This window comes from Amblyomma americanum, chromosome 4, assembly GCF_052857255.1.
Source record: "Amblyomma americanum isolate KBUSLIRL-KWMA chromosome 4, ASM5285725v1, whole genome shotgun sequence".
NCBI classification, from domain to species: domain Eukaryota; kingdom Metazoa; phylum Arthropoda; class Arachnida; order Ixodida; family Ixodidae; genus Amblyomma; species Amblyomma americanum.
Window position 1 is genome coordinate 194160201 of NC_135500.1, and position 25917 is coordinate 194186117.

Genomic DNA, 25917 nt, shown 5'->3' on the forward strand with positions numbered 1-25917 from the left:
GCTGGACGCCGTTCCGGCTTTATTCAGCAATTGCTTCACCATTCCAAGTGCTAGCACAAAAGGATTTCGCATGCAAATTTCACACATTCGTTCCTTTCAAGACATCTCAAGTTGCCCTTTGACTGTATGCCACTAGGAATGACCCACGAAGTGCACAAACATGAGAAACAGGTCGTAAACGCAAATCCAGCTGCGGAATGTTTACAAGGACGGGCAATAGGCAAAATCATTTGCGGCACCGCGCAAGCACACCGCATCCGTCGTCTGCTATCCCGGAAAAGTCGACGGAAGCCGGGCGGGCGCGACGGCGGCGCTCGCGTCGCATCCGACGCCGGTTGCGATGGCGGCGGCGCTGCCGTCTTTCCGCCGTCTCTCCGGACAGCGCTCCATCCTTCCTCCCGGCATCACCGAGATGAGACGGCCGGCCGCCACTCCTCCCGCCAGGGCCGAATGCCGCCTCTCCCCTGCGTCCCCGATCCCGATCTCCCCCCGCTGTCCCCACACGGTAAGTCCCTAGAAAACCGCAGTCTTCAGTCACTGTGCGAGCTGCGAATCGCAAGCCTTCGTCCGCTCATTTCTGGAGGCGGCATCGTTTTCGAAGCTACGAGTATATTGATTCCGGCGGTTGCTCCTCTTTGTGCATCAGCTCTTCGTCATCTGCTGCCTCTGCAGGAGTCGCCGCGGGGGTGTTAGCGCAATTGATAGCTCCCGCACTCAGCTATATTGAGGCCGCCCGCATCCATTGATGTGGCTGACAGCTCTACTGCTCGGCTGGCGTACGTGTGAGCCCTCTTGCAAAGCGTTTATTCGTCGCTGCTGGTTGAATTTTTCTTCTTCTGTCGGAACTAATTTCGTTCCCGTGCCCCTCTAAACACCTGTCATGGCGATATAAAAGTGATGCTGCAAGTGCGTCTTGATTCTGTCGCCGTATGTCTACGTAACCCAGGACTCTTCTGTGTTCCCGTGTATACAATCGAAATGGAAATAAGGAACCGCCTTTTTTTTAACTTACCGCAAGTTAGTTACTAATTTGATCCGCTAAGAGATTTTCAGCATATGAATACTGGTGGCTGCGGAAACAGTTTATTCGTTTAATCATTCGGTCAATCTGTCCAGTGCTAGGGTTGTTAAACTGCAAAAACCTCATGAAGCGACGCGTTTGAAATTTTGCACAGCGTCAAAAAATGACAAATATTGTTTCCCCTTAACGGCAAGAGAATAGTATAGTTTCCAGTGATGTCGTTTTATTAAATCTTGTTGATTTTATCATTTTCCGTTGTATGGAGTGGAATGACGTGAGATGATTATAAAGGCGGAGCAAGTCGTCCGTTTTTCCTTTCAGCAAACCTACATCGTCATATGCTCTCAGGAGGCGTTGCTCCCTATTTGAATTGAATAATAAGTACTTGACCGTGTGCGGCGGTTTTCGATTCAATAAAACTTGTTGCTGGGCGAGTTGGTGACACATACTTGAAAAAAGATGTAGCGCGAAAGAGACGAGCACGGGAGGGAGACACGACAAAGACCAACACTACTAACAACTGGCTTTATTTTTCGTAACAGATATCAATATATAGGTGTACACATCGCATGCGCACATGACACTAGGGCGGCTCTAGGCTTCTTGACAGAAAAAAAGAAAGGGGATTATACCCGCCGCGGTGGCTCAGTGGTTAGGGCGCTCGGCTACTGATCCGGAGTTCCCGGGTTCGAACCCGACCGCGGCGGTTGCGTTTTTATGGAGGCAAAACGCTAAGGCGCCCGTGTGCTGTGCGATATCAGTGCACGTTAAAAGATCCCAAGGTGGTCGAAATTATTCCGGAGCCCTCCACTACGGCACCTCCTTCTTCCTTTCTTCTTTCACTCCCTCCTTTATCCCTTCCCTTACGGCGCGGTTCATGTGTCCAATGATATATGAGACAGATACTGCGCCATTTCCCTTCCCCAAAAAAACAATTATTTTTATTAAATTTGATTACATATCTACAATCGCAGAAAGAACGAGTATCAAAATGTATCATCTGCGGAAAAAAAAAGGGGGGGGGGGGAGGGGAAACAGGCAATGAAGATGAACCTACAGAAAAACCGAAAGAAAAAACAGGCACGCTCGAAAGAGGCGGTGGTATTCTTACCAAGAAAGGTGTAAAAATAACACCGCCCCTTTCGTGCGTGCCTGTTTTTTTCTTTTTTTTTCTTTCGATTTTTCTGTAGGTTCATCTTCATTGCCTGTTTGCCCCCCCCCCCCCTTCCTTTTTTTCGCAGATGATAGTTTGATACTCGTTCTTTCTCTGATTGTAGATAAGCAATCAAGTTTCCATTTTTCTTTTGCTTTTTTTCTGTCAAGAAGCCCAGAGCCGCCCTAGTGTCATGTGCGCATGCGATGTGTACACCTATATATCGATATCTGTTACGGAAAAAAAAGGCAGTTGTTAGTAGCGCTCGTCTTTGTCGTGTCTCCCTCGCGTGCTCGTCTCTTTTGCGCTACATCTTTTTTCAAGTACAGTATACGAAGGCGTGGTAACGATTACCAAAGGCGCCAGCGGCATGAACATCGGAACACTTTGTAACGATAAAAAAAATATTGCCATAAGGTGGTGTGGACGACGAGCTATCAGCGTGAAATGAAGCGTGAACACGACAGATATTCAGGAAACAGCAAAATAAAAAGGTCTTAGCCAATAAAGGTCGAAAACTAGAGCGGCTGATTTTTATTTAGGAGGAAGGAAAACCGCCCTTTGAAAAAGTTAATGTTAGACGCTTGTATTTCCTCTCCATCAACTATCATCTTAATGCTTGGTGTTCGCCTTTTAGTTGTCGCACCCGCGTTTCGTTCATCTGACGTTGATGAAATGACTCATTATGAGTTCTCGTAAGGGGTTCTCATTTCGTCAGCGTCAAATGAAATGCGGCAGCTAAAAGGCGAACACAAAAGCGCAAATATTAGCTGCTGGAGGCGAAATGCATGCGATTTCTATTGATAATTTTAAAGGGTGGTTTTCCCCATGTGGCCGAAATGTATCCGGAATCCTCCACTGCGGCGTATCTTCTTCTCTTGTTTCTTTCACTCCCTTCTCCACCCCATCTCTCACGACGCGGTTGAGGTGTCCCTCGACAAGTGAGGTTGTTGCTGCGCCCTTTCCGTTCTTAAAACTCATTTTTTGGGGGGAACAACGTAGACCTTGGGGCAGCCATATTTGTACTTTCGGCGCATGGTCAACTGGCGTTGAGACACCAGCGTTACAGCGCAAGTTGAACATTGGGAACTTATATTTAGATTTAACAAGTCGCTGATGTCCTAAATGTGAAGAAGGCACGCTGGGGGAAATGCCGCCACATTGCAAACTGCCCGCTGTGCACTCGGAGTGGTTTATAAACTGTAAAAAAATGTAAGATAGCTGAGAGGAGTTTTCAAAACATTTTTGTGCATAATTTAAAACATGTTGGTGGGGGGGTTGGTTTTAAATAACCAGTGAAAACCTTAGCTCAACGGCGACAGCAGAAAAGACAGACAAGGGACGCCTACAGGCGCCTAAGAATGTTTCATGTCGATCTCCCCCCCTCCTTGTTGCGCTAAATCTTTTCTACCCAGCACTATGATCTCCCCAACACGTCGCTGCCTTTCATGCCCGTGTAACCGTTACTTCTTTCAGTGGATGAAAGCTATAGTATACTGTTACAGCATTTACTGTTACAGTACCACAGCGGTGGCCTAGTGGTTTAGGCACCCGCCTCGCATGCGGGAGGTGCAGGGCTCGATCCCCTGTGCCGCCGGGTACCCAGCGATCATACAATGGGTGCAAGCTTTCCCCTGGCCTTGTATTCGGCTTCTTTAGCGTGCAATGCTTGGGAAACGGGTCTTTGACCCCACCTTGAGAAGAACAAAAATAACTTGTGCCGTGGCGCTCTTTGGTCCCACATACCCTTACGCCATAAAAAATCACGATCATCATCAGCATACTGTTACATTTTGACGCTCCAGTGACCAGTCTCCCGCTGCCCGGTATCGCGGTGTCCGCTTCTGCAATATATGTAAATTTTTGTCCGTTCATCCGTCCGTCCACACACGTGCACCTGTGCAAATGCAAATCTGCACCTCCTCAGCACCTGAGTTTATCCTGTGTACCTGCGTGGATGCCGAACGTCGTGTACGGGCCAGCATCGTTCATAAAGCTAGCGCTCTGATACTTGAGCTCCAGCGGGAAGCCATCTCACGTACCAGTACAGGCATAATTAGGCTAGCCCGGATAATAGAGGAGCACCCATGTATTTACAAGCGCAGACGATAGCTTCTATTGAAATGCATTTTCCCCTAGCGCTTATGAAGGACGAAGAGAGAGACAGACCCATGTATTTACAAGCGCAGACGATAGCTTCTATTGAAATGCATTTTTCCCTAGCGCTTATGAAGGACGAAGAGAGAGACAGACCCATGTATTTACAAGCGCAGACGATAGCCTCCATAGAAATGCATTTTTCCCTAGCGCTTATGAAGGACGAAGAGAGAGACAGACCCATGTATTTACAAGCGCAGACGATAGCCTCTATAGAAATGCATTTTTCCCTAGCGCTTATGAAGGACGAAGAGAGAGACAGACCCATGTATTTACAAGCGCAGACGATAGCCTCTATAGAAATGCATTTTTCCCTAGCGCTTATGAAGGACGAAGAGAGAGACAGACCCATGTATTTACAAGCGCAGACGATAGCCTCTATAGAAATGCATTTTTCCCTAGCGCTTATGAAGGACGAAGAGAGAGACAGACCCATGTATTTACAAGCGCAGACGATAGCCTCTATAGAAATGCATTTTTCCCACCGCTTATGAAGGTGGAAGAGAGAGACAGACCCATGTATTTACAAGCGCAGACGATAGCCTCTATAGAAATGCATTTTTCCCTAGCGCTTATGAAGGACGAAGAGAGCGACAGACCCATGTATTTGCAAACGCAGACGATAGCCTCTATAGAAATGCATTTTTCCCTAGCGCTTATGAAGGACGAAGAGAGAGAGAGACAGACCCATGTATTTACAAGCGCAGACGATAGCCTCTATAGAAATGCATTTTTCCCTAGCGCTTATGAAGGACGAAGAGAGAGACAGACCCATGTATTTACAAGCGCAGACGATAGCCTCTATAGAAATGCATTTTTCCCTAGCGCTTATGAAGGACGAAGAGAGAGACAGACCCATGTATTTACAAGCGCAGACGATAGCCTCTATAGAAATGCATTTTTCCCTAGCGCTTATGAAGGACGAAGAGAGAGACAGACCCATGTATTTACAAGCGCAGACGATAGCCTCTATAGAAATGCATTTTCCCCTAGCGCTTATGAAGGACGAAGAGAGAGACAGACCCATGTATTTACAAGCGCAGACGATAGCCTCTATAGAAATGCATTTTTCCCTAGCGCTTATGAAGGACGAAGAGAGAGACAGACCCATGTATTTACAAGCGCAGACGATAGCCTCTATAGAAATGCATTTTTCCCTAGCGCTTATGAAGGACGAAGACAGAGGCAGACCCATGTATTTACAAGCGCAGACGATAGCCTCTATAGAAATGCATTTTTCCCTAGCGCTTATGAAGGACGAAGAGAGAGACAGACCCATGTATTTACAAGCGCAGACGATAGCCTCTATAGAAATGCATTTTTCCCAGCGCTTATGAAGGACGAAGAGAGAGACAGACCCATGTATTTACAAGCGCAGACGATAGCCTCTATAGAAATGCATTTTTCCCTAGCGCTTATGAAGGACGAAGAGAGAGACAGACCCATGTATTTACAAGCGCAGACGATAGCCTCTATAGAAATGCATTTTTCCCTAGCGCTTATGAAGGACGAAGAGAGAGACAGACCCATGTATTTACAAGCGCAGACGATAGCCTCTATAGAAATGCATTTTTCCCTAGCGCTTATGAAGGACGAAGAGAGAGACAGACCCATGTATTTACAAGCGCAGACGATAGCCTCTATAGAAATGCATTTTTCCCTAGCGCTTATGAAGGACGAAGAGAGAGGCAGACCCATGTATTTACAAGCGCAGACGATAGCCTCTATAGAAATGCATTTTTCCCTAGCGCTTATGAAGGACGAAGAGAGAGACAGACCCATGTATATACAAGCGCAGACGATAGCCTCTATAGAAATGCATTTTTCCCTAGCGCTTATGAAGGACGAAGAGAGAGACAGACCCGTGTATTTACAAGCGCAGACGATAGCCTCTATAGAAATGCATTTTTCCCTAGCGCTTATGAAGGACGAAGAGAGAGACAGACCCATGTATTTACAAGCGCAGACGATAGCCTCTATAGAAATGCATTTTTCCCTAGCGCTTATGAAGGACGAAGAGAGAGACAGACCCATGTATTTACAAGCGCAGACGATAGCCTCTATAGAAATGCATTTTTCCCTAGCGCTTATGAAGGACGAAGAGAGAGGCAGACCCATGTATTTACAAGCGCAGACGATAGCCTCTATAGAAATGCATTTTTCCCTAGCGCTTATGAAGGACGAAGAGAGAGACAGACCCATGCATTTACAAGCGCAGACGATAGCCTCTATAGAAATGCATTTTTCCCACCGCTTATGAAGGTGGAAGAGAGAGACAGACCCATGTATTTACAAGCGCAGACGATAGCCTCTATAGAAATGCATTTTTCCCTAGCGCTTATGAAGGACGAAGAGAGAGACAGACCCATGTATTTACAAGCGCAGACGATAGCCTCTATAGAAATGCATTTTTCCCTAGCGCTTATGAAGGACGAAGAGAGAGACAGACCCATGTATTTACAAGCGCAGACGATAGCCTCTATAGAAATGCATTTTTCCCTAGCGCTTATGAAGGACGAAGAGAGAGACAGACCCATGTATTTACAAGCGCAGACGATAGCCTCTATAGAAATGCATTTTTCCCTATCGCTTATGAAGGACGAAGAGAGAGGCAGACCCATGTATTTACAAGCGCAGACGATAGCCTCTATAGAAATGCATTTTTCCCTAGCGCTTATGAAGGACGAAGAGAGAGACAGACCCATGTATTTACAAGCGCAGACGATAGCCTCTATAGAAATGCATTTTTCCCAGCGCTTTTGAAAGACGAAGAGAGAGACAGACCCATGTATTTACAAGCGCAGACGATAGCCTCTATAGAAATGCATTTTTCCCTAGCGCTTATGAAGGACGAAGAGAGAGACAGACACAACCCAAGCTAGACACCGACTATACATTTTTGTGCAGAGTTTCTCATACATACCTAGAGGGAGAACTGGTGGCGTTGCACTTCATCGACCAAGAGCATGCCGGGAAGATTAGATTTCGTATTTGGCTTGGCTAGTGTTGGGCCAACGACGTGAATTCAGTTGTAACTATTTTTCTCGGGGCATATACCTTCAAAAAAAAAAAAAACGCTGTGGATGTCCATGTCAGCCTTACACCGAACTTTCACTTGCGTTAAATTCATGAGGGCATAGCGGCGCAGGTACCAATTTCGCGGCAGAATCCACGTTGTCGCCCCAAAACATACAAAAAATAAACGAAACCTTGTCTTCCCGGCTTGCTCTTGGTCGGTGAAGTGGTCTTTAAACTCGCTTAAACGATGGCGCCATTTTTTCTTCTCTGCAACTATGAGAAACTATGACATTTTTACTTGTTAAGAATCGGGTGTATTCCTTTATAAGCGTTACAGAAAAACGCATTTCGAGTGTGCTCACCGATTTATAACCAATTGCATGCATTAACGTGGGCGACAGGCCTGAAGAATACATGGGCCTGTATGGGAGCTCCGTTAAGAAAAGTGCACTGGAAAGTTACCTATGGTATAAAAAAATAAAGTGCTGCTTTTCTGTCCGGGAGCATCATAATCCAGGCGTAGCACTACTTAGCCAGCAATCTTTTTCTACGCCATAGGAAAAACGCTTGCATGAGGCTGTTTTGTGTTCACCGCGCTCTCAACCGTACCGGCGACGTGAGACGTGACGGCTATGCAAAACCCGCTTTGCGAGCCCGTGCTGCCGTTCCTATAATGTTGAGCTGGTAAGCGTCATTGAAACGGACGGTAGAGACGGTCTGTTAAAACTGTCTGTTATAGATCTGTTTAAAAAGTCGCCTGTTTGCCTCGACTTGATTGTGTTTATTTAGCTAACGGCATGGGCCACTACTTAAGCCAGCATGGCGAAAAACACTAGCAATCTATTATTACGCCATCCGGGTAGCGCACGCGACTTCGCCGCTGCAGAACTGCCCTGTTCCTCTTTCTTTTCTTTTAAGCGAAAAGCTTCACTACGCTAGGCAAAGCAGTTGCCGCATAGACGGGAGAATGACCTTGAACGACCTTCAGCCCAACCACGTTAGCCGTGTATGACCACATGTGGTGCAGTTATATGGTGCCGACCATTGACCATGACCTTTAGTTGATGTTTGACATCTGACCTTTGACATTGGGTGGCCTTTGGGTTGACCTTTGACCTTAAGAACATCCGTTGGGGTGATGTGAAGCCACGTGATGACATCCCATGGGGGTGCCGTAAGGCATGTGATACCACGTCGTAGCCACGTGGTCGTGTGGGTATATACAGAACGGCTGTCGCGAGCGTGTAGCGGAGCTGCCACGGACGAGCCTCAGACGCTTAGCAAGCGTGCTTGCTTTTCGCTGAATGGCAGGGTTAGCCGAGTTAAGCCACTGCCAATTTTTTTAATGAAATTTGTACAGCACGGACAAATTATGTAGCGTTGTCTTGAAGAACTCGTTCAGCAAGTACGACAGATACAGCTGTAATCGAAGTTCATTTTAGTGCCCCTTTAAGAAACACGAGTGTGGACTCACAGTAAGAGCTATTTTTGACGAATTCGTCGATAGGACAATTAGTCGCCGGCCAAAGCGCTGATCGATCATTCAATACGCCAACCTACGCAGCGGGTATAGAGAGCCGACGGGTCTTTTCGGCACCCGTGTATAAGGTACAAAACGCACTGAGAATCAAAACAGTCAAAGGCACATTTGCCTAGCGTTGTGTTTTTTATTATTATTATTTTTGCTTTACGTTTTCATGGGGGAACCGAAGGCTACACCTCGGCCGGATGCACGTCAGATCTGCAATGAGTGATTGATCAAAGGTTGGTTATGGTGCAGATTTCCGGAAGTATTTAACTGGTTGAACTGAATATATTAGACTGTCGAAACCCGAGCACAGGAGCAGAATACGATACGCGTAGAATGGCGGTGCCGGACGTTCTGGCTCGAATTCTTGATAATTTGTTAGATGTGCCCGCTTAATTCATTACCCATCTTAATTAAAGCTAACCAATTTTGTACGGCTTGCGACAAAACATGATCTCGACATGTGGGAGTTTGAGAATCTCAGTTCTAACCGATCATGTCTCGAATGTCGCGCGGGCATCCTCCGGACATATATGTGCAAGATACGCCATCACGTATCTTGCGCGAATTCTGGCTCATTCATCTTACGTTTTACTGTACACTTCATTGACATTGTTTGGCACAACGTTGTCAGTAGGCATATACAGAAAACTTGTCGTTGTATGAGAACGATATTTGTCTACGCTGTTAAATTCGAAGTGAGCTCAGAACTCCTGTTTTGTTCAGAAAAATTTCTGGAAAACGCAAGAATTGTCTTTTTACGCCACCACTGCTTTAAACATTTTCATGATATTTGTGTTGCATATGTGAAGGGAAAATAACCTAAATATTGAGTCCCGGAATAACATTGATATTGGTTCTTAATTCCCCATAAGAAATTATTTGAAGTTGCGAAATTTGAAAAATTCTGTACTTCGTTCGTACAACTCTATAGTTTCGTGAGGAAAATATGCAGCAGTCACACTTCTGTAAATGAGTCTTGTTGAAGCCCTTAAAAGAAAGAAACTGACATTTTTTTTTTTTCACTCTGCGTGGTGGTTCTCTTTATCAGTTATACTTCTGTAAAACCGCTGTATTTGGCCTAAGAATCCCACGCACGTTTTAACGTTTAGAATGTAAAGCGAGCCCACTTATTGTTTTCATAACCCACAGAATTCTGATACCACTAAGAAAGGCCCTGCAAATTTTCAAGTTTATTGACTATCATGAAAACGTAACGCGTTAAAACCCAATACCACTTTCGTCAGCCGAGAGAGTTCGACTTTCTTTCCCTTTAAATGCGACCAATTTCACCCAAATCGGCGTAGCGGTTTCTAGATGAGCAAAGTTATGCTTTCCTCTTTGTCTTGGGAGTTTAGACGCTCCCAAAATTCCCTCAAAAATAATCAATCCTCGAGGGAAATTTCCAAAGTCTTGGAGAGTCGGATCTCGAGAACTTCTTTCATTTATGATACACTCATAGCTCTTTAAATGACTACGTGGAAGATTTCGTGATACATATTTCCGAATTTGTTTCGTTGGGATGCCCCAATGCTCTGTTGTGAATACTACATGTGTGTTGAAAATTTCACCAGAAGAGTCCCCTTGTCAAGCTGTCTCCTGTCAACATTCCGAAAAAAGTCGTTGGATCGCGACTGATGCCTCGCAGTGCAACGAAAACACAGGCGCGTAGTTGCGGCGTCTTCGCATTCGTTGGTATTCTCCCCTTCGGCAGCTCTTTTAAAGCACGTCTGTACTCCACGGATTCATTATCGGCAGTTATTGCAATAAGCTAATTAAACCTTTTTTTTTCATCATTGGCAGTCCTCGTCACTTGTCTATCACTGCATCGATTGGCCAGCATGTCGAAACACTTCCACTTATAGGTGCGTCACACACCCCGCTCTCGCTTGGGACTTGTTCGTTAATTATCGAGCGGGTACCCCTTGTCTTTCCGGGAAGCGTTGAGCCAATTGTACACTCGGCACTTTATTTAGATCAAGATCCTGAGACAGTGGCTCCACCTTTCGTCGACGCCTGAAGGCAACAGGTCTGAGTGACCACCTACAGACAAGCTAAGCATGAATTCTCTGCACTCTTTCTTTTGTAATTGGCTTACATCATTGTGTCCTCTCGTGATACGCTCGGTAGCCGACCTGACCTGTGGTTAGCCCTACTTCCTTGGCCTTTCTCTCTCTAGAGACAAACTAAGTTCAGCCGCAAAAAGAAGAAAAAAAGGAGCGAATTTAAGATGCGAAAACCAGCAAAGTAGGCAGAAGGAGCGACCTAACATGCGACCTGAACGCGGACCACAGTCACGTGCTAACCTGTCCATGCCATCTATAACGCGAAAAGTGGCAACCAAACGGAATAAGTGCTAGAACTTTACGGTGGGCCCTTATCTAAACGCGTCATTGTAGCAATGTACATACACTACTAACCTTGGTCAGCGTTATGGCAGGGGATTGGAAAAGTAAATGAAGATGCCTGGGTGAGTGCATTCCGTGCCAAGACCCGACAAATGTGCTCGTCTGCGCGAAAGCAGAGACGAAATGGAACGTGCCGGCGTGCAATCCGTCCATTCACACCTCTGCTTTCGCGCTGCGTTTGATACGTTTACAAACCGTTCCCGCGCAGGCCAGAAAAGCGTTCGTCTGCGAGATCGGAGTATCGCGAGCTGACATGACATCGAGCGGCAGCCTGTCCTCGTACCGGAAAACAAACAAGCGAAGAAAAGCAATTGGGCCCGAAAATTGTCCGTCTTGAGCGCGGGGGACTTCTGGAAAACGGCTCGCCTGCCCGAGCTACCATATATCCCGCGAGTCCATTACCGGGCCGGTCATACATCATCGCTATACGCGCCGATGGAAATCGCGGCCGCCCGACCCATGCCTGGTTGCTGCGTGTTTCGGAGGCGGAGTGAGAGGAATATATATATACACAAACACACACGATAGGGTCGGAGAGAGGGCGAGGGGAGAGAGGGAGAACAGCATTGATCAGGCGATTCGCATTGTTCGTGACCGGTGTACACTTTCGAAGTGGTCGATGGTGCTCCGATTTAATCGATGCCCTCCTGTCGCGCACGCCAGATGTTTATTCCTGGGAGCCCGCGCGCCTTGGAGTCGCTTTGCTCTCGTGGCCCGCTGGCCGGCTTCGCCTCACGTCACCCGGAGCATTGCAGTGAAGCTTGTGCGGCCCTGAGCGCATGCTGGACACGCCGAGTACGACATGATGACCCCCCCCCCCCCCCTTCTCTACCCCCCCTTCTATTGCGTTACGTTCGGGGCATTGAAGCGTTCGTGCCGTTTCCTTTTTTCTTTTCTTTTTTCGTTCCTACCTCACTTTTTATTTTCGGTACGTTCATTCGTTCCTTGGAACGAGCAACTCTATTGGCTGGCTGTTGCTGTTGTGTATCGACGGCCGAGAGGAACACAATATATAAAAGCACGGGGAGTATTGTTGTATAGGTATATTGCCATTGCCTCAGAACTGTACAGCTGTGCCGCCGCTTTGTTCGGCTTATTCTCCGGTCTCCGGTGCTTTCGCCCTCTCCTATCCGCGACCCTTTCTCAACGTCCGCCTTCTTTCTTCCTTCCGTCCTATCTTTTATTTTTCCATCGAGTTCTCGCTTCGCTAATGCATTTTTCACGATTTTCGTCGCACCCGATCGAAGCTGTCTCCACCACGCCGGGAAAAAAAAAACTTTGCGTCTCTGCGCCTTTTTTTCTCTCCCGCTCTTTTTTTTTCCTTTTTTTTAAATGTTTTCGCAGCGAATAGATTTCAAATCGCAGCTTTGCAAGCCTCTGCCGCCTGATGCCCCAGCGCTAGAGCAAGATTTGAAAAGGGTCACCGAAGGTAGAGGAAGAGGTCGCGACTTTAAAAAAGGACAGGAGAAAATAACAACAAGGAAAAGGTTAATCTTTTTCTGATGCCTGGTCGCAGTTAAATAGACGCGTGCTTTTGACGTCTGCCAGTTCAAAGAGCTGCACTTTTCATCTCTCACATTTAATACGGCGCCCCTTTTACTCTTCCTTTTCCTTTCAGTTCTTGCACTTTTTTCTTTTCCTCAGCCGCTTTAAGCTGCGCGGCACTGCCGGAATGAATCGAGTCTTCCTAGACTTATGACGGGCCTGTCGTAAGTTCAATATGATTACTTCCTTATCTTCAAGCAGTAGGAGAAATAAAATTTTCTGCTCTGAGTACGGACTTGGAGATCCTCCTTTTTCTACAGATAACAAAATGCTGTAAACAGCAGAGAATAGACGGCTGTGTATATTCTGTGTAGGCAGTTTTTTTTTTCTGCTAAAAAGACAATAATCTCAATGTTGTCAACTAACTGCACCGAGTGCCTCTCTCGCAATAAATAAGCGGATTACCTCGCAGGCGCCTCTGCACACACACCGCTCTGCGCATCATTCACGAAGGAGTGGAAGTAAGCAGAAAGAAATCGGGAATTAAAATACCTAAGGTTTCGCGACGCACACATTACGGGAAAAAAAAAAAGGATGAATGTGCGCGCGCGGCGCGGCAGAGCAGACCTTATTTTCGCTTTTCATATTCAATCTTCGCGCAGGAGCAGTCTGAATCTTGCAGAGGTCTTAATGTGGAGGGGGAGGGGGGAGGGACACGAATTATATTGCAGCACGAAACATTTCGTGCCGAAATAAATCAAATAATCGGAAACCTAATGCCCTCAAAACTCCTCAGAACTTCGCTGCGACAGGGAAGGGGTGGGAGGATGTGACAGTGATTTGGTAAAAGCAGGTAATGGTCAAGTACAATTCCTCACCGTGATATGCGTAGTGCGTATAAGCGAGTATTCGCTGACGTCACAGTGGCGGCCATTTTGTGGTAAATGTAGCAAGGCGAAAGGCTGCAAGCCTATCTTATCGGCTTATCGCCACTTGCTCTGGCTTGCACTGCTGAAGCTGCGCGGTGTACCCAAACATGGCGCCTATGACGTCACGTGAATACCTCTTATAATGCGAGCATCATCATGTGTTTGGCGCATTATGGCTTTTGGGAACGTCGAACCACAAAATTTAAGTGCTTCCAGTGTGCTGGTTCTTCTCTTATACTACTTCGCGTTCGTATTGATGATTGGGGATTAAATGTCCGACTCTTACGCGATAATTACTAGATCGCCGTCGCGGTGGCTCAGTGGTCATGGCGCTCGGCTGCTGATCCGAAAGGCGCGGGTTCGATCCCGGCCTCGGCGGTCGAATTTCGATCGAGGCGAAATGCTTGAGGCCCGTGCATTGTGCGATTTCAGTGCACGTTAAAGAACCCCAGGTGGTCGAAATTTCCGGAGCCCTTCACTACGCCGTCCCTCATAGCTTGAGTCGCTTTGGGACGTTAAACCCCCATAGACCGTAGCCATAAATACTAAACCATGCAATACGCGGAATACGATCAGAAGAAAAAAAATTAAATGCCTTGATTTTCCAAAGTGACCTTTCCTATCATTTGATCTGTTTTGATTATTTAAGGCGACGTTCGTTTTCTGTGCAATCCGGTAGCTTGTTCCACACCTCGGTTGTTGCGTAATGTAGAAAGGACTGTTCGGAGTAGGTTTTCTCCAATCTGATTCAGACGTCGTCGAAGCACTGATCGAGATTTGGAGAGGCTGTGAGAGATGTTTTGGCTGTTTCTGGTTCTATTTTTCTTTTTTGTGAGAAAGACGTAACTGCGAAAAAAAAATTATCTGTATGCTAGCCAGGAGTGTTCTAGCGTCCCTTCGCGTTGTACGAACTCTGAACCCTCACCATCTGTTTCTCACCCTTCAACTTGGAGGAGTGGCACGGCACTTGGGACAAAGGCTCGTCTTATTCCCTTTCCTGCCTAGCCTTAGCCTGCAGTGCCACAGAAAGTTGACCGTGAGCGTAGTGTTCAGGACACACTATTTTAACTTCTACCCGCAAGTCAATTAGTGTCTCGGCACATTTTTCGTGCGCGTATTTTGTGCATCCTCTCTATGATGAGGCAAGAAGTACAACTACTACACTGACACGAGCTCGACTGCAGGGTGACATTCGACCCGTGGCAGTTAGTGGTTCTGACGTTTTCCCTCCGGCCGCACTTCGAAATCGCGGCGAAATGCTAAACCGCGCGCCGTGTGCTGGGCGGTGTGTCAGTAGGTGCTCAGCAACTCCAGGTGGGCGAAATGAATCCGGGGCTTTCCACCACGTCGCCTCTCACAGCCACATACCCCCCACATACGAAACCAATAGCGTACGGCGAAGCGCTTCACCGTGGAATTGGTTCTGCTTTAAACTCATTACACTTGCAAACTCTTCACGCCCTTCCGACTTTCTTTTTGTGTTGCGACGTACATGAAGTTCCGTTCGTTCTTGGTCGGGCAGTGCAGCGACCCCTCACGCCGGTCGTCATGCGAAGGAAGGGGGGTTAACAGCCCCGGTTCGCCAGTCGTGGCCCGCTGCTCGCATCGTTAGCTCCCGGAAGCGCTGAGGAAGCGCGTCGCCATCGTCGTGGCCGCTGTGGTAAAGTTCGTATACGTGCAACGGATCAATGCCGCTTCCTGCGGCGGGTACAAAGAAAACGGCCGGGAAGGAGGGGGGGGGGGGGGGGGGGGGGGTGATCGGGAGTGGCTGTGCGGCGCGGACGCTGGGCGTTACTCTTGGGCGTTGGCTCGGGCACGTGCTCCGCACGCCCCGAGGCACCCCCTGCACTCCCTGCGGATCCTTCTTTCCTGCACGGCTCTTTCCTGCCGGCCCGTGACTTCGCAAAGGAATGGCTGCTTGAAACGAGCTCTGGCGGGCGTGCTCTGTGATGTGCAGCTAGGGTGGGCACTACGGCGCGTCCTCGAAGGCGCCCGTCGTTCACTGCGCATAGCGGTATGCGCTGCGGGGAAATTGCGGGTACGTGCGGGACGTTTTGCGAGAACGTGCTCCCGTATCTTCCACGGCTGCGGATTTGGGTGTTTTCTTTTTCCCTGGCAGTAACGAGAATGAGTAATGCTATCTGCCGGTTGTGGTCGTGTACCCGGCGTCGTTCTGTTCAAGTTCTTTTTTTTTTTTCTACGCACAGACTTCGATGGATTTGGGAGTGTTGTGACGATTGTATGTTTAGATTTTGTTTTTCCCTGAAATTTTCGCCCTTGATAATTTTCATTTAATTTTCCTAAACACTCCATTGTCACGGCTTCCGTTTTCGCATTGTGGTCTGACTGAAAATGAAAAGGGTGCCGTCAGGCAGCCTCGCTAAGCGCGTAAACTAGTCAACGAGGTCTCCTGGGCTCGCGTCTCGGAAAGTAAAAGAATGCCTGATTACAAGAAACAATGGGCGCCAGTCTAACCGGCCGCGCTATTGTCGCAGGTGTCCCCGTAGCCGGTGATGCGAGGAGAATGCCTTCCGGGCAGCAGAAGCCTGGGCCGACGCCTCCTCGCCATCATCGTCGTCCTCGTCCTGGTCGAGATGGTCGGCCTGCTCGCCTTCAACCGGCTCGAACCGTCGCCGGCCGGGGGCCGCAGATTTGCCGCCCGCAACTCCAGCTCCTCGCCGTCGTCCCCGCCACTGCAGCAGCAGCAGCAGCAGAACTTGGTCGCGGACGAAACGATGCCTTCCGGCGCGAGCAGCGTGCACATTCTGGACCTCCTCTCCCGGCGGGCGCCGTTCAAGTTCGACGAAGACGCGAACGAGCTCGATGCTAGCGGAAAGTACAAAATCGCGCGCTCCTTCCTCGCCTCCGACGCCGAGCTGGGCTCCCCGGACGACGCCGGCGAAGTGTGCCTGGCCACGCAGAGCTCGCTGGACCGGCTGCACACGCTCGTCGAGCTGGCCCAGCTGTGGAACGGACCCCTGTCGCTCGCCGTGTTCGTCGCCAACGCGGAGCAGTACCACGCGCTGCGCGCCTACCTGGCGCTGGTGCGCTCCTGCTCGGAGTCCGTGCGGGCCAACGTGCGCGTGGGCCTCGTCTACCCGATGGGCGTGAACGTGACGCGGCGCGCTGCCTGGCCCCGCATGCCCGGCCCGCCGTCGTCCACCTACTCGTGCCCTGCTCACGCGTCCCTGCTGCGCACCCTGCACTCGTCGGGCCGCGCCCGCGTGGTGCGCGGCAGCGCCAGGCAGATGCTCTACCCGCAGAACCACCTGCGCAACGTGGCCCGGGACGGCTGCTCGCCGCAGCGCCACTTCTTCGTGGTCGACATCGACGTGATGCCCAAGCCCGGCCTGTGGGACGAACTGTCGGACTTCCTGGGCGGCAGCCAGCGGCGGCCGTGCGCCAAGTGCGTGTTCGTGGTGCCCACGTACGAGGCGCGCGAGATGGCGGCCGTGCCGAGGACCAAGCGCGAGCTGCTGGCCATGGTGCGGCGGGGGGAGGCGCGCCCCTTCCACCAGAAGTCGTTCGTGTTCAACCAGTACGCGACCAACCACGCGGCCTGGGAGGCGCTGCCCCACTCGGAGGACGGCCTGCACGCTGCCTACCCGGTGAAGCGCTACGAGTTCTTCTACGAGCCCTTCTACGTGGCCGGAAAGGAGGTGCCCCGCTACGACGAGCGATTCGTCGGATACGGCTTCACGCGCAACACGCAGGTATGCTGCTCGCTACGTGCGCTTCGAATCGCTAAGGTCCCCTTGACGTGCAGCTTCGACATTTGAAAGCGACGGAAGCCGCGCTGTTTTGGATCACAGACTCAATTTCCGGCGGCGCATTTTTGGCTGTCTGGCCGGCGACATTGTGCAATACAATTTCCAGGCATAGAAGTATATTATTTCAGATATAAATTGTGAATCTTCATATCCATGCCAGAGGTCTACGCTGTGCTTGTGAAAACACAACCGGGGTCGATCTAAGATCCGTGCCGATCCAGCATGCGTGCACTCGGTGCATTATTTCTCTGTACTTCCGCCTGAACTTAATGCATTCCGCAACGGTCAGATTCAGAGGAAGCGGATCAGACTACATACTCTTAGCCACCCTCTCCCCGCTGACTTTGAGATTTCTTGCCTCTTTCTTCTCTCTCTCTTTCTCTCGAGCTGCCGCGATGAACCAGTGGCTCTCACGTTCTGTCCTAGTTCTCTTAACTCACTAGGGAAGTAAATCCCCCGATCCCACATTTCGCCTTCAAGAAAAGAAGAGGAATTGTGGAGGTCAGGCAGGGAGGTACAAGAAAAAGCGCATTCAACTCTGTCAGCAAAGCTTAAAAAAAAAACACAACTGCCTGGCGATTTATTGCTCCCTTTCTAATTGCGGTGCCATATTCTAAGCACTCGACACTCATCAGAAGCAGCGAGGCAAAAGAGGTGAGAACATCGGGTGCCAAATTGGTCAATCGGCGGTGCGAAAAGTATCGAACACAAAATAATGCATCAGTCCTTCCTGCAGAGCGGTAACAAATACCCGTTTCACAAATGACCACTCACAAATGGTCTCGCGGTGCTCCTTTGCTGCGCCTGCCCCTCTGTTTCCGTAGGGCAGCGTATACCCCTCGCTCTCATGTCGTTCGTGGTCATTATTCTTTCATGTTGTCTAGAATGGCATACGGCCGATTGTTATTAATGGACAACGACGGAGCTGCTAATGACGTTGACCCTTTTACCGGCTCTGTCTTTGTTTTGGTGCGGTGTGTTTTGCGTTTGCGCACTCTGCACGCGCATCTCGATATACGGCGCGTCGTCATAAATGCCGGTGTGTTGGTCGGGTGGGGCGCACACAGGCGCCCATGTAGGCACTGGCCAGTGCGCAGTATTGATGAGAGGAGACCGACGCCACCGGCCGCTGGCCACGTGTGTCACGAGGATCCTTTCTGTTTTAGTGCGTCAGCACTACTTCACTAGCAATCCTGAAAAGGCCGAAGGGTCTCTGAAGCCTCGACCTTTGAGATGAAATGACTTGGATACGGTATGGCTAGGGAAAGGTCATGCGGTACGAAAGTCTAAAGGAAATTGTCTCGGAGGACAAGTTAAGGCAATGTTTAGGCAGAAGTCAAGAGAATTCGAAGCCAAGTGCTTTCGCGCCTCATACTCGGTTTAACGGCGTTAAAACTCTTGTCATTTTTCTCAAACTCAGACTAATCCCTAAATCCTAATTGGGGGATCAACCAGCAGTCTCCCGAACGCAGCCCCAACACTGCGAAGGGCCACTGCCCAGCATTATTATTATTTACTGAATGCTTTGGAGTGCACCGTGTTGCTAAAATAATGATCCTGGCGTCGCTGGTGAGGCCACTTTGTCGTTGTCGCGCACTGTATACCTGAATGAGAGCACGTGCGCTCGCGAAGTGCGTCTCAGGATTTCGAAACCGCCCCCGGCGCCCTCACTGTGTGGCATGCTATCGCTACGCCACAGGTGTGACAGGAATCACGCATCGCTCGTCACACCTGCGGCGTTGGGCAGAGTTTGCTTGGAATCTTTTCTAGAGTTTCCAGCATTGCGCGTACACTGCCCCCGCTGTGCACGCACGCAAAAATTATGCAAGCGCTCGGGTTCAAAATATGGAAATGCACCATGGCGCTTTTGCATTGAAAACTTGGACTTTGGCTTGGCTTAGGTACCGTTTATAGCGTTGAAGCCCGAACCGGCGGTTATGCTCAGAATATACAGTGTGCATAGTGGGCAATGCAGCCGGAATTGCTTAACACCATGGCGCTTGTGCATTGAAAACTTGGACTTTGTCTTGGCTTAGGTACCGTTTATAGCGTTGAAGCCCGGACCGCCGGTTATGCTCAGAATATACAGCGTGCATAGTGGGCAATGCAGCCGGAATTGCTTAACACCATGGCGCTTGTGCATTGAAAACTTGGACCTTGGCTTGGCTTAGGTACCGTTTATAGCGTTGAAACCCGGACCGCCGGTTATGCTCAGAATATACAGTGTGCATAGTGGGCAATGCAGCCGGAATTGCTTAACACCATGGCGCTTGTGCATTGAAAACTTGGACTTTGGCTTGGCTTAGGTACCCTTTATAGCGTTGGAACGCGGACCGCCGGTTATTTTGGTGCCCGCCATGGGAGCTCTTTGCCTGTGACGTTCGGTTGCTCATCATGTAGGGAGCAAGTGAGCGAGCAAGCAAGTACTGGTTGTTTGCTAGTGCACTATGGTGTCAAGACCGCACCGTCTCGTTCCTATGCGTACAACCAGTCGCGTTGCAAATGAATGCGACTCATGCACAGTACGAGTGCGCAGAAGGCACGATGCAGAAAATGTGAGAACGATAGCGGAGCTGTTGCGCTCTTTGTCTGCTTATGTGAACGGACGCCGTATTCGTGACTTACAGTGTATCGCCTAACAGTGTATTGTCTCAACTTAAAGTGCATGCTGAGCCTTTAACGATGTGATGTGCGCGACTGTTCGGACGTATGAGCCGTACCTTATACGTCGATGTTATAGTTTATGCTTTTAAGGTATGCTGTACCGCACCTCCCCTCTCCCTACTCCTCTATATAAACTGCCACCCCTTGAGAGCCATCTATACCATTCTTAACGCTATACGCATTTAGTGCAATTAGTGTTGATTTTCCTTAACACTTGCGTTTAGAGAGTTTTTTAGCACTAAAGGATGACTTTGACACAGGCAGTGGCCTTGCCACAGAGCATCAGCCTCTCATTATAGGGAGGTGCCAGGCTGGATGCCCTGTGCCGCCTGGTACCCACCGGTTTTGTAATGGGTACAAGATATCAACCGGCATGGTGATTCACTTTTCTTAAGTGAAAATCTTGAATAAAAAAAAAGGGGGGGGGGGGGGGGGCATAAGGGGCTTTACCGCACAAGGCGGATTTCGTTCCCTCGCGGATAGATTTTCCATCGTTCGTAAGTGACGGTGCTCGTGGTAGAGCACCCGCTTCGGCTTCGGGAGGTGATGGGTTCGACTCCCACTGCCGGCCGGGCACTCACCGGTTCTCTTAAATGGGTACATGCCGTCGCCCGGCCTAGTGCTTGGCTTCCCAGGGTTGGATGGCTTGGGACAGGAGCCTGCGCCTTCAAATCCCACCACCAGCTGCGTGAGCATGGACCAATCACCTCTACAGAAAAAAAGGGGGTCACAATGGGCTTTACCGCACAAGGCGGATTTCGGTCCCTCGTGAATTGATTTTTTTTATTGAGGGAAGGTGAGGTGACCCTTCTCCAAGCATTTCACCCCAGAAGAGCAGACCATCAGGCTGGGGGAAATCTTGTTCCCATCTGAAAATCGGTGGGTATCCGGTGGCAGTGGGGGCGAAAAATACCACCCCTCCCAACAGGGCAATATTTCTGAACGAGCTGGGTCATCTTTTTGAGGGTTGAGATCCCATGATGGACGAGCACCAGGCCGGGGACGCCCTCGTACATATTTTGCCGGTAGGTACCCGGTGACACCACACCGGTAGGCACCCGGTGACACCAAAGTGTCTGCCAAGGCCGTGGTTAGACAGGGGGGCCAGGCAACTCCCGTCGGAACGAGCGCCATAGAGCCCCCTATCAGATGGCCGGAACCTTCTAATTGGCCGAGCACCTGGCCCGAGGGCACCTGTACCGATATATAACGGTGGGTTCCCGCCGCTTACACTTCGAGTCCTTCCAGAGACCAGGCCGGATGCTCCGAGACTTGCGGGTTTCTTGTGGTGCGGCTTGAGTGGGTTCCGAGCGTTGCAGACCCACACGAAGGGCCGAGCACCAGGCCGGGGCTCGTACCTATTTTGCCGCTACCCGGTGACACCCATAACAGGTGCCTCCAATGGCCGCGGCGGATGCTCCACGGTGATGCCGTCCATGGTCGAGAAGGGGCGCCCAGCGGTCATCTTTGGCAACGGTGCTCATAGCCACTACAGGCCCCCTTTCGAGGCGTGACCCCGTTAGAAGGCTGAGCACCAAGCCAGAGGATGTTTCTACCTATTAGAAAAACCGATAGGTTCCCAGTGGTCTTCTAATGGCTACAATATTTCCTGCGGCCTGGTGCTCGGCTCTCCTGGTGTGAAATGCCTGAAAAAGGGCCTTTGGCCATCTCACTCTCCCTGGACGAAAAATCTTTGTGCGAGGGACCGAAATTTGCATTACGCTGTAACGCCTCTGGTGGCCCTTTTTCGGATTTGCCTGTTCAAGCCCACAGTGACCGGATTTGCAGGCGACAGCTCTTTTCCCAAGCCATGCATTACTTGGAAGCCGAGCACCAGGCCGAGCCATGACTTGTACCCACTTCAGAAAACTGGTTGTTAACCGACCGGAAGCGGAAGTCGAAGCCACCACCTCCCGAAGCCGAGGCGGGTGCTTTTGCAACCGTCTGTCAAACTGCGAACGAACCTCATTTACGTCGTTTTGAGGCAATCTGTCCAAAATTAGGCTACCGATTTAGTAGTCTCTATAGTTGGATACAACTTAACGCAGCGGTTTTTCCCTGTCAACGAACCCCCTTCCGGCCAGTGGCGACGACCGATTCTCATGACCCTGCTAGTGTGACAAAGCAGGGAGTGGTAGATAATAGGTGATAGTCCTTTCCCTCCATGGTCGGGGATATACCCCTCTCTGCATTCTGGCGCTTCTCCCTGCATTGTCATGCTAGCAGGGTCACGAGAATCGGCCGACGCCATTAGCTTGAAGGGGGTCCTTTAACGGGGAGAAAAGCCGCTGCGTTCTTGAGTTGTATCCAGCTACAGTCGTTCTTCAGATTCACTGCATGTCTGTACAAAGAACTGCCGGCTAACGATCCAACCCGAGAGCCCATCCCGTCGCTGTGCTGCGCAATCGCAGGTGTACGAGACGCACGCGGCCGGCTTCCAGTTCTGGGTGCTGGACGAGGCGTTTGCTCTGCACCGGGGCATGCAGAACCACCGGGCCAGGGGCTATTGGCGCGAGCGCCAAAACACGCTCAACTACCGAAAGCTGGCGGGCTTCCAGCGGGACGTGCGGCGAAAGTACCGCATCCCCGCCCCCACCACCACCACCACCACTCCGGTCACCAAGCCGCTCTTGGCGTGACCCGCTGCATGGCGGCCGTGTTTAAGTTGCGTGGGACCCCCCTCCTACAGCTGCCCTTGGCGGAAGCTATATGGGACAGAGAAGTGTTTCTAATGCGGAGTCGGCAACTCGACTTGTGGGTGTGTCTGCCACTTTTGGGGAGCACAGCGCGGTCCCTAGAGGGGATGGTCGAGCGAACTTACAGACCCCTTCTTCGGTCGTGTCGCAGTGAATAGTGAGCATGCCAGACAAGTCTCTGATCATGCCGAAAAATAAGAATGAAGTGACATTCACATGCCGCCCGAATCCCCTTAAAAACAAATTGCGCATCATTACTGTTAATCACCGCAGTGTGTATACACCGGGTCCGCAGAGGCCCATAATTTATTATTTATTTTTATTGTTCTGACTCGATGAGGGACTCGTCTGGCATGCTGACTACGTCGGGGACAACCACGTTTGGGGGAGGGCCGTGGTCGGCTTACACGACACGTTGACTGTCGGCGCTATGCGCAGCGCCCCATTTCTTCCATGCACTTTCCTATTAAAAACGAAGAGAAACTAACTTAGTGTTCAACGGGCACCAAAGAGTGTCTGTCGCTGGTGCTTGACGAAGATATTAGCTGCACCGAGCTTCCGTGTTTCTTTGTCTCTATAGACGTCTCAGTGAAGCAGGAACGAAACTGGAGCCAAAAAGGCTTCGACGTACAAGAAAAAAAAAAAGATATACGGGGTAGAAAATCGACTCCGAGATGTGCGGCGAAATGAGCTTAGAGGCTAGAAGAGGGGGTTTCTGTGGATAACGGGGTGTTGTAGCTCATCAGTGCGCCTAAGAAACGCACAATGCCATCGCAAGATCTTATGTACATTGCCCAGTCGCCTGATATCAAAACTTCATTTGCTGCTGTTGCTTTCTGCACGATTACACAAGCTCTACGTACATTTTCTCACGTGTTTGCACATGCGTGATCTCTTCGGCGACTTCGCTGATGCCATCAGCTTTACAGCTTGGTGACATTGTAGGGACCTTGCTTGTTTGAAGCAGCGTACTTGTGTGTGCCCGCGAGAGGACTTGCTTCAGTCGCTCCTGATGCTGGATACCCGAGTGCCGAAAAATAGACGCTATATGTAAAAGAACAGTGCTGTAGTTTTCTTTCCTTTTTAAGCAAGCGCACCTGCTCGCACGCGCATTTTGCGATGTAGCCGTCTGACAGTTCACGTAGGAACTGAGCAGCGATTATGTCGCAGCCGCTAACCGATGTGGACAAATTGCAGTGGTTACCTCATACGAAGGGGCCTAACTGCAATGACTTAGTTCGCTTTCACTAACGTGTAGCCGTGGATACGTAGCCATGTTAAGTTCATTACTGCACCGTACACCGAAAATTCGCCATCCCTATTGACTCCTGCATTCAGCTGGTTGCATTGATTTAATCTTTTCAATGATATGTTGAACCCCAGACTGCTCCGAGACTCTATCATGTAAGTTGCAGCAATGTGCGTGATTTTTGTGAGTCCACAAGCCGTTTGACGTGTACGAAGCGTCGGCCCTTTCACTTCGTGCTTGTGCCGCCACATGCGTTCGCCGTCTGCACATAAACCGCCTGGACATGCCTTACTTGAATAGCGCTTCTGTAAATGCTTGCCGCAGATGTCAACAACGAAGATACGTGAGTCGCCGCGACAGCCGATAGAACGAGATGAAAGAATACCACACATTATTGAGGAGTCTACGACGTAACAGGAATGACGACTTGCGCCTATTTCTGCAGATCGCAAGAGAGGGGGTGGCGGTCGTGTTTTTGCTCCTCCTCCTCCTCTCTCTGTCTATCTCTATTGTTTCCTTTTGATGCTCGCCATCTGTCGTAGTACGCTGTGTCCATATTTCGCCGAGTATCTGCGCATGGGCATGCTCTTGACAGGTTAATGATGTGCCTTGCGGACCCAGTATTTGAGCTGACAAGTGGCTGACAAAACAAATAAAGAAAGACAGTTTTAAGGCCTGTACAGGTCGACAGGCGCAGCCGTATTGAGAAAATGGGGATTGTCAGCTAAACACTTCCACATTTCTCCTCTAATTAATGCATTTGCGTCATACAGGTATAAACTTCTTTGATATATGAGTTTGCAGATTGTTCGTAACGGAGTGCGTTTGACCCCGCACAGTCAGCACTTCCATTTTTATCCGGTCCAACACTGCGGTTATTACCGCCCATGCAAAAAAGTGTTTGTACAGGTGTGTCTCCTTTCGAACGATGACGCACGTCTGAACAGACAGGGTTGCACACCGTGCTTATGCTTAGCTATACATGTTCCACGAGGATGACTCAGCCAGCGGTGTCGTTCGCAGCCGGTTTCCTCCATAAAGCTTCCACAAGCTCTAACAAAGAGAAAAACTAGGAGCGATTCTGTAGCAAAGCTGTTCGCAGATCACAACACGTTTGAATGTGCCCTTCTTTCCGCTGATGGGAACAATGTCATGAGCGCGATTCATGGCACGTCGGCGAATGTTCGTAGCACTGTGCTGGGCGGAATTCAAGCAGGAGTTTTGAAGGTGATGCCGAGGTACCCTTTACTAATGATGCTGCTTCGGGAAATCAAGCTCCACCAGTATTTGGCTAGGAGGTCACTTTATCCGTGTTTAAATGAGTTTTTCGATAAACAAGCTGAAGTGTTGAGTTATTCGCAAAGAGTATTCCTCAATGTGCGCAAAGTGTATGCTTAATTCGAGAAAATTATCGCCGATTCGATTGCCCATAGGTCTCGAGCAGCTGTGGGAACAACGCAGCTTTCCTGCGCTGGCTGTCCTAGCGTTTACATCTGGTGCTTCGAAGAATGCTTTTTGCTCTTTAATGACGTAGTACACGCTTAGGAGTACGGCCAAGCATGTCTTGTAGTCGCATTGCCATGTTTGTTTATTTCCTTGTTTGGAAATATGAACGGGAAATGTCCAGATGTTGATTGTCTGTTTGTTTATTTATTGCACCGTGTATATATCATGTATGTTGCCGCCATTTGCTGGGAACTGAAATCCGAAATACGTCACTCGGAGCGTATAACTGGCATTTGATTAGACAACCACAAGAGGGGAAAATAACCAAATCTGTGTACTGTAGCAATCGCTTCATAGTTGAAATAAAGATATGTTATTTGTTTATGAGGGCCT

The 25917-nt window shown here is 49.6% G+C and overlaps 1 protein-coding gene across 2 annotated transcripts; it reads left to right on the plus strand.

The window, feature by feature from the left end:
• The first annotated feature begins 373 nt into the window (after positions 1-373).
• On the plus strand, positions 374-25907 carry LOC144128940 (beta-1,4-glucuronyltransferase 1-like). 2 transcript variants are annotated; one of them, XM_077662761.1, is made up of 3 exons: positions 374-505; positions 16195-17412; positions 22545-25906. In XM_077662761.1, the coding sequence occupies exons 2-3, from the start codon at positions 16213-16215 to the stop codon at positions 22770-22772; spliced, it is 1428 nt and encodes a 475-aa protein (XP_077518887.1). In that variant the 5' UTR covers positions 374-505; positions 16195-16212; the 3' UTR covers positions 22773-25906. The 2 variants fall into 2 exon arrangements, with proteins under 2 accessions (XP_077518887.1, XP_077518889.1); XM_077662763.1 differs by lacking the exon at positions 374-505 and adding an exon at positions 15455-15737 and having other exon boundaries at positions 22545-25907.
• Positions 25908-25917: the final 10 nt, after the last annotated feature.